Source organism: Cucumis melo, chromosome 11 (assembly GCF_025177605.1).
Source record: "Cucumis melo cultivar AY chromosome 11, USDA_Cmelo_AY_1.0, whole genome shotgun sequence".
NCBI lineage: Eukaryota > Viridiplantae > Streptophyta > Magnoliopsida > Cucurbitales > Cucurbitaceae > Cucumis > Cucumis melo.
The window spans coordinates 16,809,302-16,822,731 of NC_066867.1; the positions used below are offsets into that span (position 1 = coordinate 16,809,302).

At 31.7% G+C, this 13,430-nt stretch overlaps 1 protein-coding gene across 2 annotated transcripts; it reads left to right on the forward strand.

Moving 5' to 3' along the window:
* The first annotated feature begins 2,114 nt into the window (after positions 1-2,114).
* On the forward strand, positions 2,115-4,237 carry LOC103490479 (putative cyclin-D6-1). 2 transcript variants are annotated; one of them, XM_008450003.3, is made up of 6 exons: positions 2,115-2,627; positions 2,697-2,783; positions 2,870-2,965; positions 3,040-3,241; positions 3,327-3,470; positions 3,582-4,237. In XM_008450003.3, exons 1-6 carry the CDS (start codon positions 2,454-2,456, stop codon positions 3,590-3,592), a joined length of 714 nt encoding a protein of 237 aa, XP_008448225.2. In that variant the 5' UTR covers positions 2,115-2,453; the 3' UTR covers positions 3,593-4,237. The 2 variants fall into 2 exon arrangements, with proteins under 2 accessions (XP_008448225.2, XP_008448224.2); XM_008450002.3 differs by having other exon boundaries at positions 3,327-3,457.
* The last annotated feature ends 9,193 nt before the right edge of the window (positions 4,238-13,430 follow it).

A 13,430-nucleotide genomic window follows, 5' to 3' on the forward strand; every position in this document is an offset into this window, starting at 1 on the left:
TTCCTTTTTTTTTCTATTCTTTTTTTTTTCGACTGCGATTTTTTTTCTATCATCTTTCTTCTTTTATGATTCTTTTTTTACGTCATTTAAATTTGGAAAACTAAATCTAAACGACCGAGTACAAAAAATAGCAAAATCTAAAAGATCATGTATAAAGAAAAATGGAAAAAAATTATTTAGATTGGAGTATCTAAATGTAAATGATCGTGTAAAAAAATAAATCATCGAGTAGACAAATCTAAACGATCGTGTACCAAAAGAATTAAAAAATCCGTTTAGCCAAAACTAAACGATCATGTAAACAAAACTAAACGAGCATGTAGAAAAGAATAAACGATTGTGGAACCAAATTTTGAAAAAAAATCGTGTAACCAAATTTAAACATAACCAAATTAAATGATCGTGTACCCAACAATAGCCAAATCTAAACAATTGTGTAGCAAATATATTACGCGTGCGTTGTTGACGGCATGATTGATGAGGTATTTTTGGTATTTTACAGGATAGGCCTCTAGGCTTTTTCCATTTTCAGAATTTTTTTATACAGTGTAAATACTTTGCCCTTTTTTATATTTTTTAAAAGACCCCTAAGAAAAATGAGTTCTATTTAATTATTTCTTGTTTTGTGTACATGTGTTTTGTACATATTGGACCCATTTCCAAATTGACAAGAATAACTATAATGGGTAGCAATTTTGGAAAGAGAAATTTTCATAAATATAACAAAGCCCATAAAGTTAGTCATTTTTTAAATATTTCAGGTTTGCTCTTCCATTTTTCTTCTCATCTTCGCTACAATTTTTTTCTATCTCTTTCCTCCTTTCCTCTTTCTTTTTTTTTTTCGCTGTGATTTCTTTCTATCGTCTTTCTTCTTTTTATATTCTTTTTTTTTAAGTCGTTTAGATTTTTTTCGCCGCGATTTCTTTCCATTGTCTTTTTCTTTTCCTCATATTTATTTACATCGTTAAATTAGGGTAACCAAATTTGAAAGATCGTGTATAAAGAATCCTTAAAAAAGTCATTTAGATTGAAGTGACCAAATCTCAACGATCGTATATCAAGGAATCTTAAAAAATAAACGATCGTGTACCAAATTTTGAAAAAAAAATGATTTAAATTTGACCCTAAATCTAAACGACCAAATCTATACGATCGTGTAACCAAATCTATACGATCGTGTAACCAAATCTAAACGATTGTGTAACCAAGTTAAACAATTGTGTAACCAAATTAAACAATGGAATTGAAAAATATAAATCTTTTAGATTTGGCTATCCAAATCTAAATGACCGAATCTAAACGATCATGTATCAAACAATAGCCAAATTTAAACGATCGTGTACCTAACATATTACGCGCGTTGTTGACGACGTGATCGATGGGCCATTTTTGGTATTTTTCATTGTGAGTCTGTAGGTTTTTTTCGTTTTCGAAATTGTTCTATACAGTATAAATATTTTGCCGCTTTTTTATATTTTTTAAAAAACCTCTTTTAGAAATTATAGTTAAATGTATAGTAACATTTTAAGAAAAAATTGCAAATATATATACCAAAGTCTATAAGTGATAGACTTCTATAGTTGATAGTCTATTTAGACCAATATTTGCAATATGGTCACTGATAAACTTCTATCATTAATAGACTTTGTCACATTTTGTTATATTTGCAAATTTTATTATATTTACAAAAATTTTATAATATTACTATATAGGCTATTATTTTGAATCTAATTGTTATATTTGCAACTAGTTCAATTTATAAGCAACAAACAAAATTGAAGTGTTTGATCCAATTGTGCTTGAAAATTGCCTTGTATCATTATAGTTACAACTTCATTGTCGTTAGTGTTCCGGTAGAAAAAGTTGACAATTTGACACCTACGATTACCCATTATCGTTTATACCCTTAGACGTAGAAGTGAAGATAACGATAACTATAAATTTGACGTATTTAACGTGGCTATTTGACTCGCTAAAAGTAAAAATAACCCTAAAATTCCATACTATGCAATTAGCAACAATTCAATTACATTTGAACTTCAAGTTTACTACCGTTCATTTATTGATAAAGGGTAATAAGAATGGCCCTCACATAGCCAGACAGGACCCCACTTGGCTTCTTCCTTCTTCCTTGTTCCTTCTTCCACTTCCATTTCTATTTCCGTTTCTATTTCTCCCTAATTAGCAATTTCCTTCCCAATAACCCAATCAAACCAAAGAGAAGAGTAAAATTGAAGTCTCCTCAACTTCCTTCTTTTAAGAAATATAATACCCCAATGCCCCTCTCCTTTTTCCTCATCCATCATTTCTCTCTTCTTCCTCTAATTTCCATTTTAATAATGTCTTCCCCTTGCCTCTTCCACTTTTACTCTCACTCGCACTCTCACTTTCACTCCCATTCTCATTGAAACAACAAGACAACCACTTCCTTTCTTTGTAATAAAATTTTTTCTATGGATTTCGATCTCGAAAACCCATTAACCCATCTTCATCAACTTCACTCTGACGACGCTTCTCTCTTTCTCACTGAGTCCGATCACATGCTCTCACCCTCTTACCTTCACACCCTTCTCTCTTCTCCTTCTGATTTCGCCGTCCGGCGAGACACCGTTTCTTTCATCTCTCAGGTACCCATTTTCTCCTTTTCCTTTTTCTTTTTATCATATTTCCCCCTCACTCTCTTTCCCCTTTTGCAGTGCTGTTCTAACTCTAACATCGATCCACACTTGTCTTATCTCGCTGTCAATTATCTTGATCGTTTCTTCTCCTCTCAGGGAGTGCCCGTAATCCCCTTTATCCATTTTTTTTTTCAATTCTCCTGTTTTTTTTTCTTCATTATTTGATTTCCTTCTTCTCTGTTGTTTTACAGAAACCAAAGCCATGGGTCTTAAGACTTCTTGCGGTTTCGTGTGTATCGCTTGCTGCCAAAATGAAGCAAGTAGAACACAACCTTTTCGATTTTCAGGTATTATTGCATTTTCCTTTCTGCCATGTGTCCTAATCACCAAAAATACAGAGCTAACTCAATTTTGAAACCAGGGCAATGAGGGATTCATCTTTGATCCTCAAACAGTACACAGAATGGAAGTTCTCATCTTGGGAGCTCTTAAATGGAGAATGCGCTCCATCACTCCTTTCTCTTTCATCCCTTTCTTCATTTCCCTCTTCAAACTCAGAGACCCACCACTGTTGCAAGCTCTCAAAGGCAGAGCTACAGAGATCATCTTCATAGCTCAAAACGGTAACAAATTAAACATCTCAGAAAAAAAAAGCTTATGATTTTCCATTTACTGTATCAATAAACAGAGATTATGTTTGTATCGTAGGGATTGAACTATTGGAGTTCAAGGCATCAGTAATTGCAGCTGCTGCTCTGCTGTCTGCTGCACACGAGCTGTTCCCAATCCAATACCCATGCTTCAGAAAAGCAATCATCAACTGTTCATACGTAAAGAAAGTAAATACCCCAGGTTCCACTTTTATGTTAAAACTAATTGATTTTTGTTTAAGAGAGAAGAAAACAATAAATGCAATGTACTGATGAAAAAGGAAATGGGGGGGGGGGGGGGGGGGGACTGCAGGAGGAAAATGAAGAAGAAAAGTTGGTGAGATGCTTGAAGGCAGTGGAAGAAATAGTAATAAATGGACACGAAAGAGGAATGGATGAAATGGAAGAGAGGTCAGAGACAGCAGGCAACGTATTAGATCACCATTTTTCGAGCTCGGAAAGTGAAAACACGTCGGCCATGAAGAACAGAGGAGATAAAGATGGAGGGAAGAAGAGAAAAGTTGGGTACTGCAACAATCAGAGGGTTCAGACGAGAGAGATCCAGCAATGTTGATGAGACGATCATGAAGATGGAAAATGACAGTTGAGTGGGCAATGCAAGCATCGTCGGAGCGGGCAAAAATTAGATTTTCTTTTTTTTTCTTTGGTTTTGGTTTTGGTATTTGTATGTATTTGTAGGGGGGAAGGTGAAGGATAAGGAAAGGGGAAGAGGGGAAAAGAGGGAATTTTTGTTCCTTTTTGTTGGGGCTTTTATTGGGGAGGGACCAAAGACAAAACATAACTTTGAGAAGGTGTTGTTGTTGGTAAGAAGATGGTGGTGGTGGTGGTGGGGAGTTGGATTTGGATTTTGGGAGTGTTTGTTATTTTGGGTTTTAGTGTGGTTTTTTTGTCGTTTTGTTTCTGGCATCAGAATAACTCATACTTTAATAACAAGTTACATAATTTTCATTTTCCTTCTTTTACTTTCTGTTTCTCACTTCCCATATATATATAATCTCTCCCGAGTATCCTTACAATTTTCTCACAAATATATGAAATCTAACTTTTTGTATAACTCAAAGTATATAAATGAATTCTCTAATTATTACATTGGCGATGATATATCTATTCTAGCTTTAAACAACGATGTTTATTTTTCTCACCAAATATTCATAAGAAAAATGGAATAAACTGTGAAAAAAATGTAGTGGTAGAGATAACCATCCCACGTCAAGTCTATAGTAGACATGATCATCTCTAACTCAATACATTATAAATTTGACAACACTTTATGATGTAAGAAGATGATTAGATATTCATATTGTTGTATGTTTGTGAAATCAGGTCATTATTTATAAAAGTATTCGAGAAAAGATGTCTTCTTAGTTTTCAATTTGAATTTCATTTATACTTTCTCTTTTTTTTTAAGGATCTTTCATTTATACCATATCATAAATTATTGAAATTGATTATAATTTTAAGATTTGTTCGATAACTATTACTTTATTAGATTTTGAATGATACTTTGATGCATACCAATATGTACTTAACTATATGTACTCCACACTCCATATAAATAATGATAATAATGATAATGATAATGATAAGAATAATAATAATAATGATAATAATAATAATAATAATAATAATAATAATAATAATAATAATAATAATAATAATAATAATTTTGATAGTTGCAAGAAGAATTATCTACGAATAAACATATGATTGAACAATAAGAATTAAAAGAGATTTGAAATTAATGTTTGATTATATATTTGTTTTTAAGTAAAATATGAGCCAACTAAGATTTGAACCACAATTATTGTGGTGGCTAACACACAAAAATATATTACGTGAGTTAAGATTTCTTTGTGGCATGTGTTCTCCGGATAAAAATTGCATGTTTTTTTACTTTTCTAAGAAAACATTTCATTTTATAAATAAATTCTAACGATGAAAATTAAATTTAAAATCTTTTTCTTTTCTATTTTTTGTTTGAGAATAATAATAAAAAAAAAAAAGAAAAAAAGAGAAAAAGAACTCATAAATTGAAATATGGTCTACATATTTAATCAAATAGTTGAAAGGGGAAGTGAAGAAATTTTGACTAGGGTCAATTTTGTATTCCAACTTTTTTTTCTTTTGAATTTTTAAAGATAAATTAAAAAGCAAAAGTTTAAATCCTCATCTTTATAGTTTTATATATCTACACTTTTTGACTAATCCTTCAAGGTAGACCAACTTCTTCTTAGCTTAGCCTCCTCTCCCCGTGCGTCCTTGAGAATTCATAGATAATTCAATCAGTAATTACATATAATTCGAAAATTAATTTAAATGATAAAACTATGATATTATTTGTGAGTGTCATGCTACAATCAGAGTCAAATAGCAGTTTATTATATTGTTGTCCATCGCAAATATTTAACAGTCAAATTTTACTATATTCCTAAAATTTAGTTATATTTTAATTCATACGCACTTATGTATTTATATAATTCTCCCTGCAAAATATTTTATATCTTTATTGATATTTTAATATTTTTCACATGTCGACAAGTTCAGCTTCTACATTAAAAGAATGGATTGAAATTTTCATTTACGATCAAAAAGGGAAGAAAAATAATTATAAAATAGCAATATAATGCGGATCGGGTTTTTTTTCATATATAGCCAAATAAACTAAGATGTAACAAAAATTCAGATCTACCACTGATAGAATTTTATCGTGTCTATCGATGATAGAATCTAAAATTTTATTATGGTTTTAAAAATGTTTACAACAATTTTGTCATTTACAACAATTTTGTCATTTACAATAACTACTCTAAAATATAATTCGTGTAATTATAATAATAGAAATAATGTATCCTTCCTTCATTTATTTTCCAAGAGTAATATCTAAAAAAGTCTACAGATATCAAAATTTTATCAACATTTTTATAAAATTATGACATAGATATATTCTACTCAATATTGACATTTTAAACTTAATCTAGTTTAATATATATATATATATATATATTATTGGTTACAAGAATGGTTAAAGTCATTTCTAGAAGAAGAAAGTAAAAAAATAAAATAGAAAAGTCAAAAAGAAAACCTAATATATCTCCACAGTTTGTTGAAATATTTGAAAAGAAGAGATGAAGACTTAGGTGAATGTTTGAAAGGTTTGTTATAAAAAAAAAAAAAAAATGAGTTTGGTATTTTGTAATCCATTTGAATGGTCCCCATATAATGTGATTTCTTTATCAAATATAATTTGGACCCGTTTTTCAAATTTTGAGGTCACTATTCTCACTGCACACAAAAGATGATAACTACTGGACAGAGGTGTAGAATGAGACAGTACACAAAGAGATATAAAAGAGAGAGATGAGAGAGGAGGATTTAAATTCATAATAATAGATTTAAAAATAATCCTCCAATTTAATTAATTATCTTCATATCTTCAAAATTAAAGAAAATGACTAGCTTAGATTCTTGTTTGAAGTCTTATTTTTATAATTTATATACGTCAATTTTATATTATGAAACTACTACTACTTGTTTTAACTTTAGAGTATACTTGCTCCTCTGACTTGAATTGGGTCCTCGAAATGTGGGTGGTTTTTTATTTGAAAATTATTCATCAACTTACTTTTCTTTACACTTAGGTTCTTCTAAATATTATATTAAACTGAAATTTGAAAGTGAGCATATATTTTGTGTAGGAAAGCCAAGTGTTCTTTCTTCGTTTGCTTTTTGAGTTTTGATGGATAAGAATCCATTGGTTGGAGATTGAGTCTATTTGGAGTGAAATACACGTAAAGAACGATTCGATTCAAAATTAATTACAGTACTATGTGGGTAGTGGTCCATGTTTAATTAAGAAATGATTTGTTATTAAACCCGCGCCTAAAGTAGTGCCTTGAGTTAACTAAAGGGAATTGAATCCACACACACATGACACATAAACATTATATATAAACTTAAAAGGATTCTCATTGCTATTCACTAGAACAAATATAGGCTTTAATGTCGCTTGGGAAAAATGAAAAAAGACCATTGGTGTCGGTTTTGAAAAAGCGGATCTTTAATGTCGGTTCTCCACCGACATTAAATACAAAGCTTTAATGTCGGTTTTAAAACGACATTAAAGGTCCGCCATTTTGAAAACCGACATTAAAGGTCCATTTAAATTTTAATTTTAATATTTTTATTTTTTGAATAAATTAGACACTTTAATGTCGGTTTTCCACCAACATTAAAGGTCCATTTAATTTTTTTTTAATAATTTTTTTTTGTGAAAAAATAACATTTTCTCTCTTACTTTACCCTTTTCGACCGTCTGCTATACGAAACCATATTCGACATCTCCCTCTCGTCTTCTCCGAACGATTCCCCTCCATTTCTTCTCCGATCGACGCCACCATTTTCATCGACGCCACCATTTTTATCGCCGCCACCATTTTTATCGCCGCCACCATTTTTATCGTCGCCACCATTTCTATCGCCGCCACGATTGTTGTTCTGTTCGCCCACCCTTGGAATCAAATTCGGCCGCATTTCTCTCCTTCTAAAGAAACTCATCCGCTCGTCCGCGTTCACAGCAACCAGCAACCAGGTTCGCCCACCCTTGGAATCAAATTCGTCCGCGTTCACAAAAAACATCCTCTCACATTCTCATTCTCCCTCTCACATTCACAGCAGCGACGGTAAAATTTCCATCTTTTTTCAAGTGGTCGCGATTTTAATTTGGGGTTTTTAGCATGTTTTAATGTACTGTACTTGTTCATTCTTGTTCATGAATTTGAAATTTTAATGTATTAGTTTTAGGTTTTAGCTGTTACCAGGATATATATGGAAGATTGAGTATTAACAATGTATTAGTTTTAGGTTTGAGCTGTTGTGGTAATTGAATGTGTGTTTTTTTATTACTATCAAAAGGGCTTGCTCCGGAGATTCCTGAGGATCTTTACCATTTGATTAAGAAGGTTGTCTCGATTAGAAAGCATTTGGAAAGAAACAGGAAGGACAAAGACTCCAAGGTACACATTGTACTCTATACCCACTTTATATAGTAATCAATTAGGGATTATAATGTAGATTAATTGAAGATGAATGGACATTAGCCATAGTTAGAAATGAATATATCGTCAGAGATAGGGAGATTAGGAAAACTATCAATTTTGTGATGAAGTTAGTGGGCAATTCTGTGAGCAAACTTGTCTCTCAGTCTCTTTCACCTTTCTGTAAGTGATTTCATGTAGGAGAGGAGAAATTTCTGTAAGTGATTTCAATTCTGTGAGCATCCCCTACATTTACTTCCACATATATATATATATTCTATTCATATATGTTGTTAGGTCATTGGCTTGATTTTAAGAAAAATTCTTAAGAGTGGCATCTAGTTAGAATGGTTAAGACTTTGGTGCAATGACTATTTATGACCTCTTGCGATAATTATTTGAGATTTTGGAGCTATTGCTCTTTATCTTATTATATATATATTCTATCATTTTTATACACTTCTTTTCTTTTCTTTTTGTTTCTTCCCAAACTATACACTTTTTTCTTTTCCTTTTAAACAAATGTATCCTTTCTTTCGGATTCCTTCATACGTTGTTTGATAGGCAAACAACAAAGAGTTATGACTCTTTATTTGCCTTAGAGATGTCGAGCTTAGATATGACAGAAGGGATGTTTGTATTGGTAGTCCTAGCCCATCAAGGAGCTTTGCTTGTAGATCATTCTTTTATTACATAATAAACTACTCTCCTTCTAGGCAGTGTTTTCTCGATTCTTTGGAAGGTTAGTAGTTAGACAATTGGATATCACTTGGAGAGAAAATTATTCTCCTCCTCCTCCCCGTCGTTCTCCTCCTCCTCCCCTCTCCTCCTAAGAGCGCCAAGGTCTTGATTTGAACAATGGGATGTTTTTATTTTTAATTACCCTTCTTTGGTCTTTAATGGCGTTGTGTGTGATTTTGGTGGAGTTTAACTACAGCCACAAACACTTTTTGATGTTAAATTCAGTAGTCTGGATATAATAATCACTAGAACAAAAGCTTTAGATCATTCTGATGATGTTGGTCTTGTCTATAGGAGAAATTTTAGGCTAAATTTCTCACACTGCTTTCGGGATAGATGAATTTTTATGTTTGATTTGTTGAAAGTTTTTCTTTTTGAATGGTAATTTACCTTTACACTTTCTAGCATGACTGGTCTTTAATACTTTTGAATATTTGATCAAGGTTTGAATGATTCCATGGTTTCATTCTTGCTTGAAAGAGTAGGTTTAAATTACATCTTGCATGTTAGGCTGTGGTTTGAATTGATCACTATTTTAGTTCGAAAGTGGTAGAGATTATTGATGCAGGAACATAATGTCATAGTCTTAATTTGGTTTCAAGATTGTTTGCAAAAGATTCAATCCATATAAAAAAATCTACGTCTAGGTGTTGTGTATTAATTACATGAAGAGTCAAACATGCGTGTTCAACAATACCTTTGATGAAATATTTTCTCTAAAACTTCTCTTAGTTAATAACTTTCATATTCGATCACCTTTATTTACTTTCTTAGTTTAGTTTAAGTATCATCACAAGTCGATCCTGTAAATAAAATTGGATGAATCCCTGAATAACTAAATGATTAATCAAATTGATTCCCTGCAGACGATACGCATCCTCTAAAGCCATTTTACTATATTATATCTTGACCATATGTGCTTGCTTGTATTGTTTGAAGTTTGCTCGCATCAAGTTTTTGGCGGCATTGTTATGGAATCGACTTTTGATTTTCTTTTAATAATTAAAAATTTTGACCAGTGTTAATTTAGGGTGTGTTTTATTTAATTTTTCATTTATTTTAGTTTTGAGTAGTTTTTTGGTTATTTGATTGTGGTGTTTGCATATATCATGTTTTATTATTATTTTGAATGGCCTTAAATCCCTATATTCAAAGTTTATATTCAAAGATAGATTAAGACAATTACTATATTATTAGACTGCAAGCACTCAATTATTCATAAAATTCATATTGTTTTTTACTAGTTTTGCGATACTTCAACCTTGAGAGGAATAGAAAGACATTTGGAGGGGCTGAGAGGTCTTGAGAGGATTTTTTTTCCTTGTCACGTTTAATTCATCTCTTTGGGTGTCATTCTTTAAGAATTTTTGTTATTTGTTCAAAGTTAATAGTAAATACGATAGTAAAGAATAAGTGTAATTGTTGTTCACTCAATTATTTTTGTTCACGTGTTCCATTTTATCGTAACAAGTAATTGTTGTTGATTTTATGACTATTTAGTTGTTCTTCATTTTCTTGCAAAATATGAGATGAGAATATTAAAGTTTTAACTTTTGAGCTTAATATTATAAACAATATGTGTGAGATGAGTTATGCTCATCATTTTACTAACAATTTTAGTTTAAGTGTAATTGAAATCCTAACTTTGACACTTCCCTTATTTATTTTTCATTCTTTTATTCTCTATGATATATTTAGTTCAAAGAACAAATTATATAAAAATCATTGATCATTCATGTTGGATTCGCAACATAAAACCACAACAATAGTTATTAGTTTAGTTAACTTTAAAGAGTGGTTAAAAAAATGATAAAAATGATTTTAATAATTTTTAGAATCATTCTCGAACATGCCTTATTAGAGTACTTAATATTATGTTTTATTTACTTATGTGATCTTTTAGCCATCTTATTGTAACTAGTAATTGTTGTTGATTTTATGACTATTTAGTTGTTCTTCATTTTCTTGCAAAATATGAGATGAGAATATTAAAGTTTTAACTTTTGAGCTTAATATTATTGTAGTTTCTTTTCGGTTTATATAGAACTTGTTAGTTTTTGGAATGTGGGTTCAGTTTAAGTTTACTTAATTTCGTTGTTTTCTCGATTTTTTTTGTAGATTAAATTGCATCTTATATAATATGGATAAGTCGTGGATGCAAAAGAATAGAACGTCATCTGAGTATGCTTATGGGGTTGAGATGTTTATTAAAAATGGGTTGAAGCATTCAAAGACGTCGAATGTCATGGCATGTCCTTGTTTAAAGTGTGTGAATGCAAAAACTTTAGATGTGAATACAATTAGAGATCACTTGTTTTTTAACGGCATCGATCAGAGTTATCAAGAATGGATTTTTCATGGTGAATCACTACCAATAAAGAGAAACAATGAAAGTGTCTTTAGTAGTGTAAAAGAAGAAATTGACGAGGATGATGTTGATGACACAATTGGAATGTTTGAGGCTGCACATAATTATTTTAATAAGTCAGAAAATTTTGAGGAAGTTGTAGATGATGCCAAGAAACCATTATATCCTAATTGTACGAATTTTACCAAAATATCTACGTTGATAAAGTTATATAATTTGAAAGCTAAATTTGGATGGAGTGATAAGAGTTTCACTGAGTTATTACAATTAATTTCTGACATCTTACCTACTCCCAACGAATGCCCTACTTCTACTTATGAAGCAAAAAATTTTTTGTGTACTCTTGGAATGAAGTACGAGAAGATTCATGCTTGTAGGAATGATTGTTGCTTGTTTAGGAAAGAACTGTCTGATGCAAATGTATGCCCCTCTTGTGGTATGTCAAGATGGAAGATTCCTAAAAATTCAAAGAAGGAGGTTAAGAATGTTCCAGTGAAAGTCATGTGGTATTTCTCTCCAATTCCAAGATTTGAAAGAATGTTTCGAAGCAAAGAAACATCAAAATTATTGACGTGGCATGGCAGAAAAAGAGAAGTGAATGATCTATTACAACATCCAAAAGATGCATTATCATGGAAAAAAATAGACAATTTATGGCCAGAGTTTGGGTCAGAACCTAGAAATCTACGTCTTGCTCTTTCCACAGATGGGGTAAATCCGCATGGAGATCTTAGCAGTAGATATAGTTGTTGGCCAGTTATGTTAGTGACATACAACTTACCTCCATGGTTGTGTATGAAGCGAAATTTTTTGATGTTGACCGCACTAATATCTGGTCCCAAACAACCGGGAAATGAAATAGATGTTTATTTAGCTCCGTTAGTTGATGATTTGAAAATACTTTGGCATGATGGGGTGGAATGTTACGATGCATATCAAGATCAATTTTTCAGGCTAAAGGCTATATTATTATGGACTATTAATGATTTTCCTGCGTATGGTAACTTGTGTGGTTGTACAGTCAAAGGATATCATGCATGTCCAATTTGTGGGGAGAAAACTTCATCAATTTATTTGCCAAAAGGAAGGAAGATGGCATATATTGGGCATCGCAAGTTTCTACCACGTCATCATCCATATAGGAAACAAAAGAAAGTTTTCAATGGTGCACAAGAATTAGAATTGGCTCCAGAACCATTGAGTGGGGAAGAAATTTTCATAGAAACAAGTAAGTACAAACACTCATTTGGTAAGAGAACTATGAACGAAAAGAACAGTGAAATGAGTTCTTCAGGAACTTATTGGAAGAAAAAATCTATTTTTTTTGAATTAGAATATTGGAAGTTTCTTGATGTGCGACATTGTTTAGACGTGATGCACATTGAAAAGAATGTCTGTGCAAATCTCATTGGCACATTGCTTGATATTCCCGGTAAAACCAAAGATGGAGTAAAAAGTCGATTAGATTTGGTTGAATTGAACATTAGATCAGAGCTAGCCCCTCAAGTAGGGGAGAAAAAGATCTTTTTACCCTCGGCATGTTATACATTATCTCGAGCAGAGAAGTTGAGTTTTTGTAAGACACTATCTGAATTGAAAGTACCAGAAGGCTATTCATCGAACATTCAAATTTTAGTGTCACTCACAGATTTGAAACTGTATGGACTTAAGTCGCATGATCATCACGTTCTTATGCAACAATTGCTACCTGTGGCAATTCGTGGTATTCTACCGAAACATGTAAGACTTGCAATTATTCGGTTATGCTTCTTCTTTAATGCTATATGTAAGAAGAAAATTGATACATCACAATTGAAAGGAATGCAAGAAGATGTAGTTGTCACTTTATGTCTATTGGAGAAGTATTTTCCACCATCATTTTTCACTATAATGGTACACCTTGTAGTGCATCTCGTAAGAGAAATTGAGTTTTGTGGACCTGTTCATCTAAGGTGGATGTATCCTTTTGAACGATATATGAAAGTCCTAAAAACTTACG

Excerpts from the sequence above, each read along its gene's own strand:
- LOC103490479 (XM_008450002.3), top strand. The coding sequence starts at position 2,454 with ATGGATTTCGATCTCGAAAACCCATTAACCCATCTTCATCAACTTCAC. Across the intron at positions 2,628-2,696 it reads CCGTTTCTTTCATCTCTCAG|TGCTGTTCTAACTCTAACAT; the intron begins GTACCCATTTTC and ends CCCCTTTTGCAG. Across the intron at positions 2,784-2,869 it reads TCTCCTCTCAGGGAGTGCCC|AAACCAAAGCCATGGGTCTT; the intron begins GTAATCCCCTTT and ends GTTGTTTTACAG.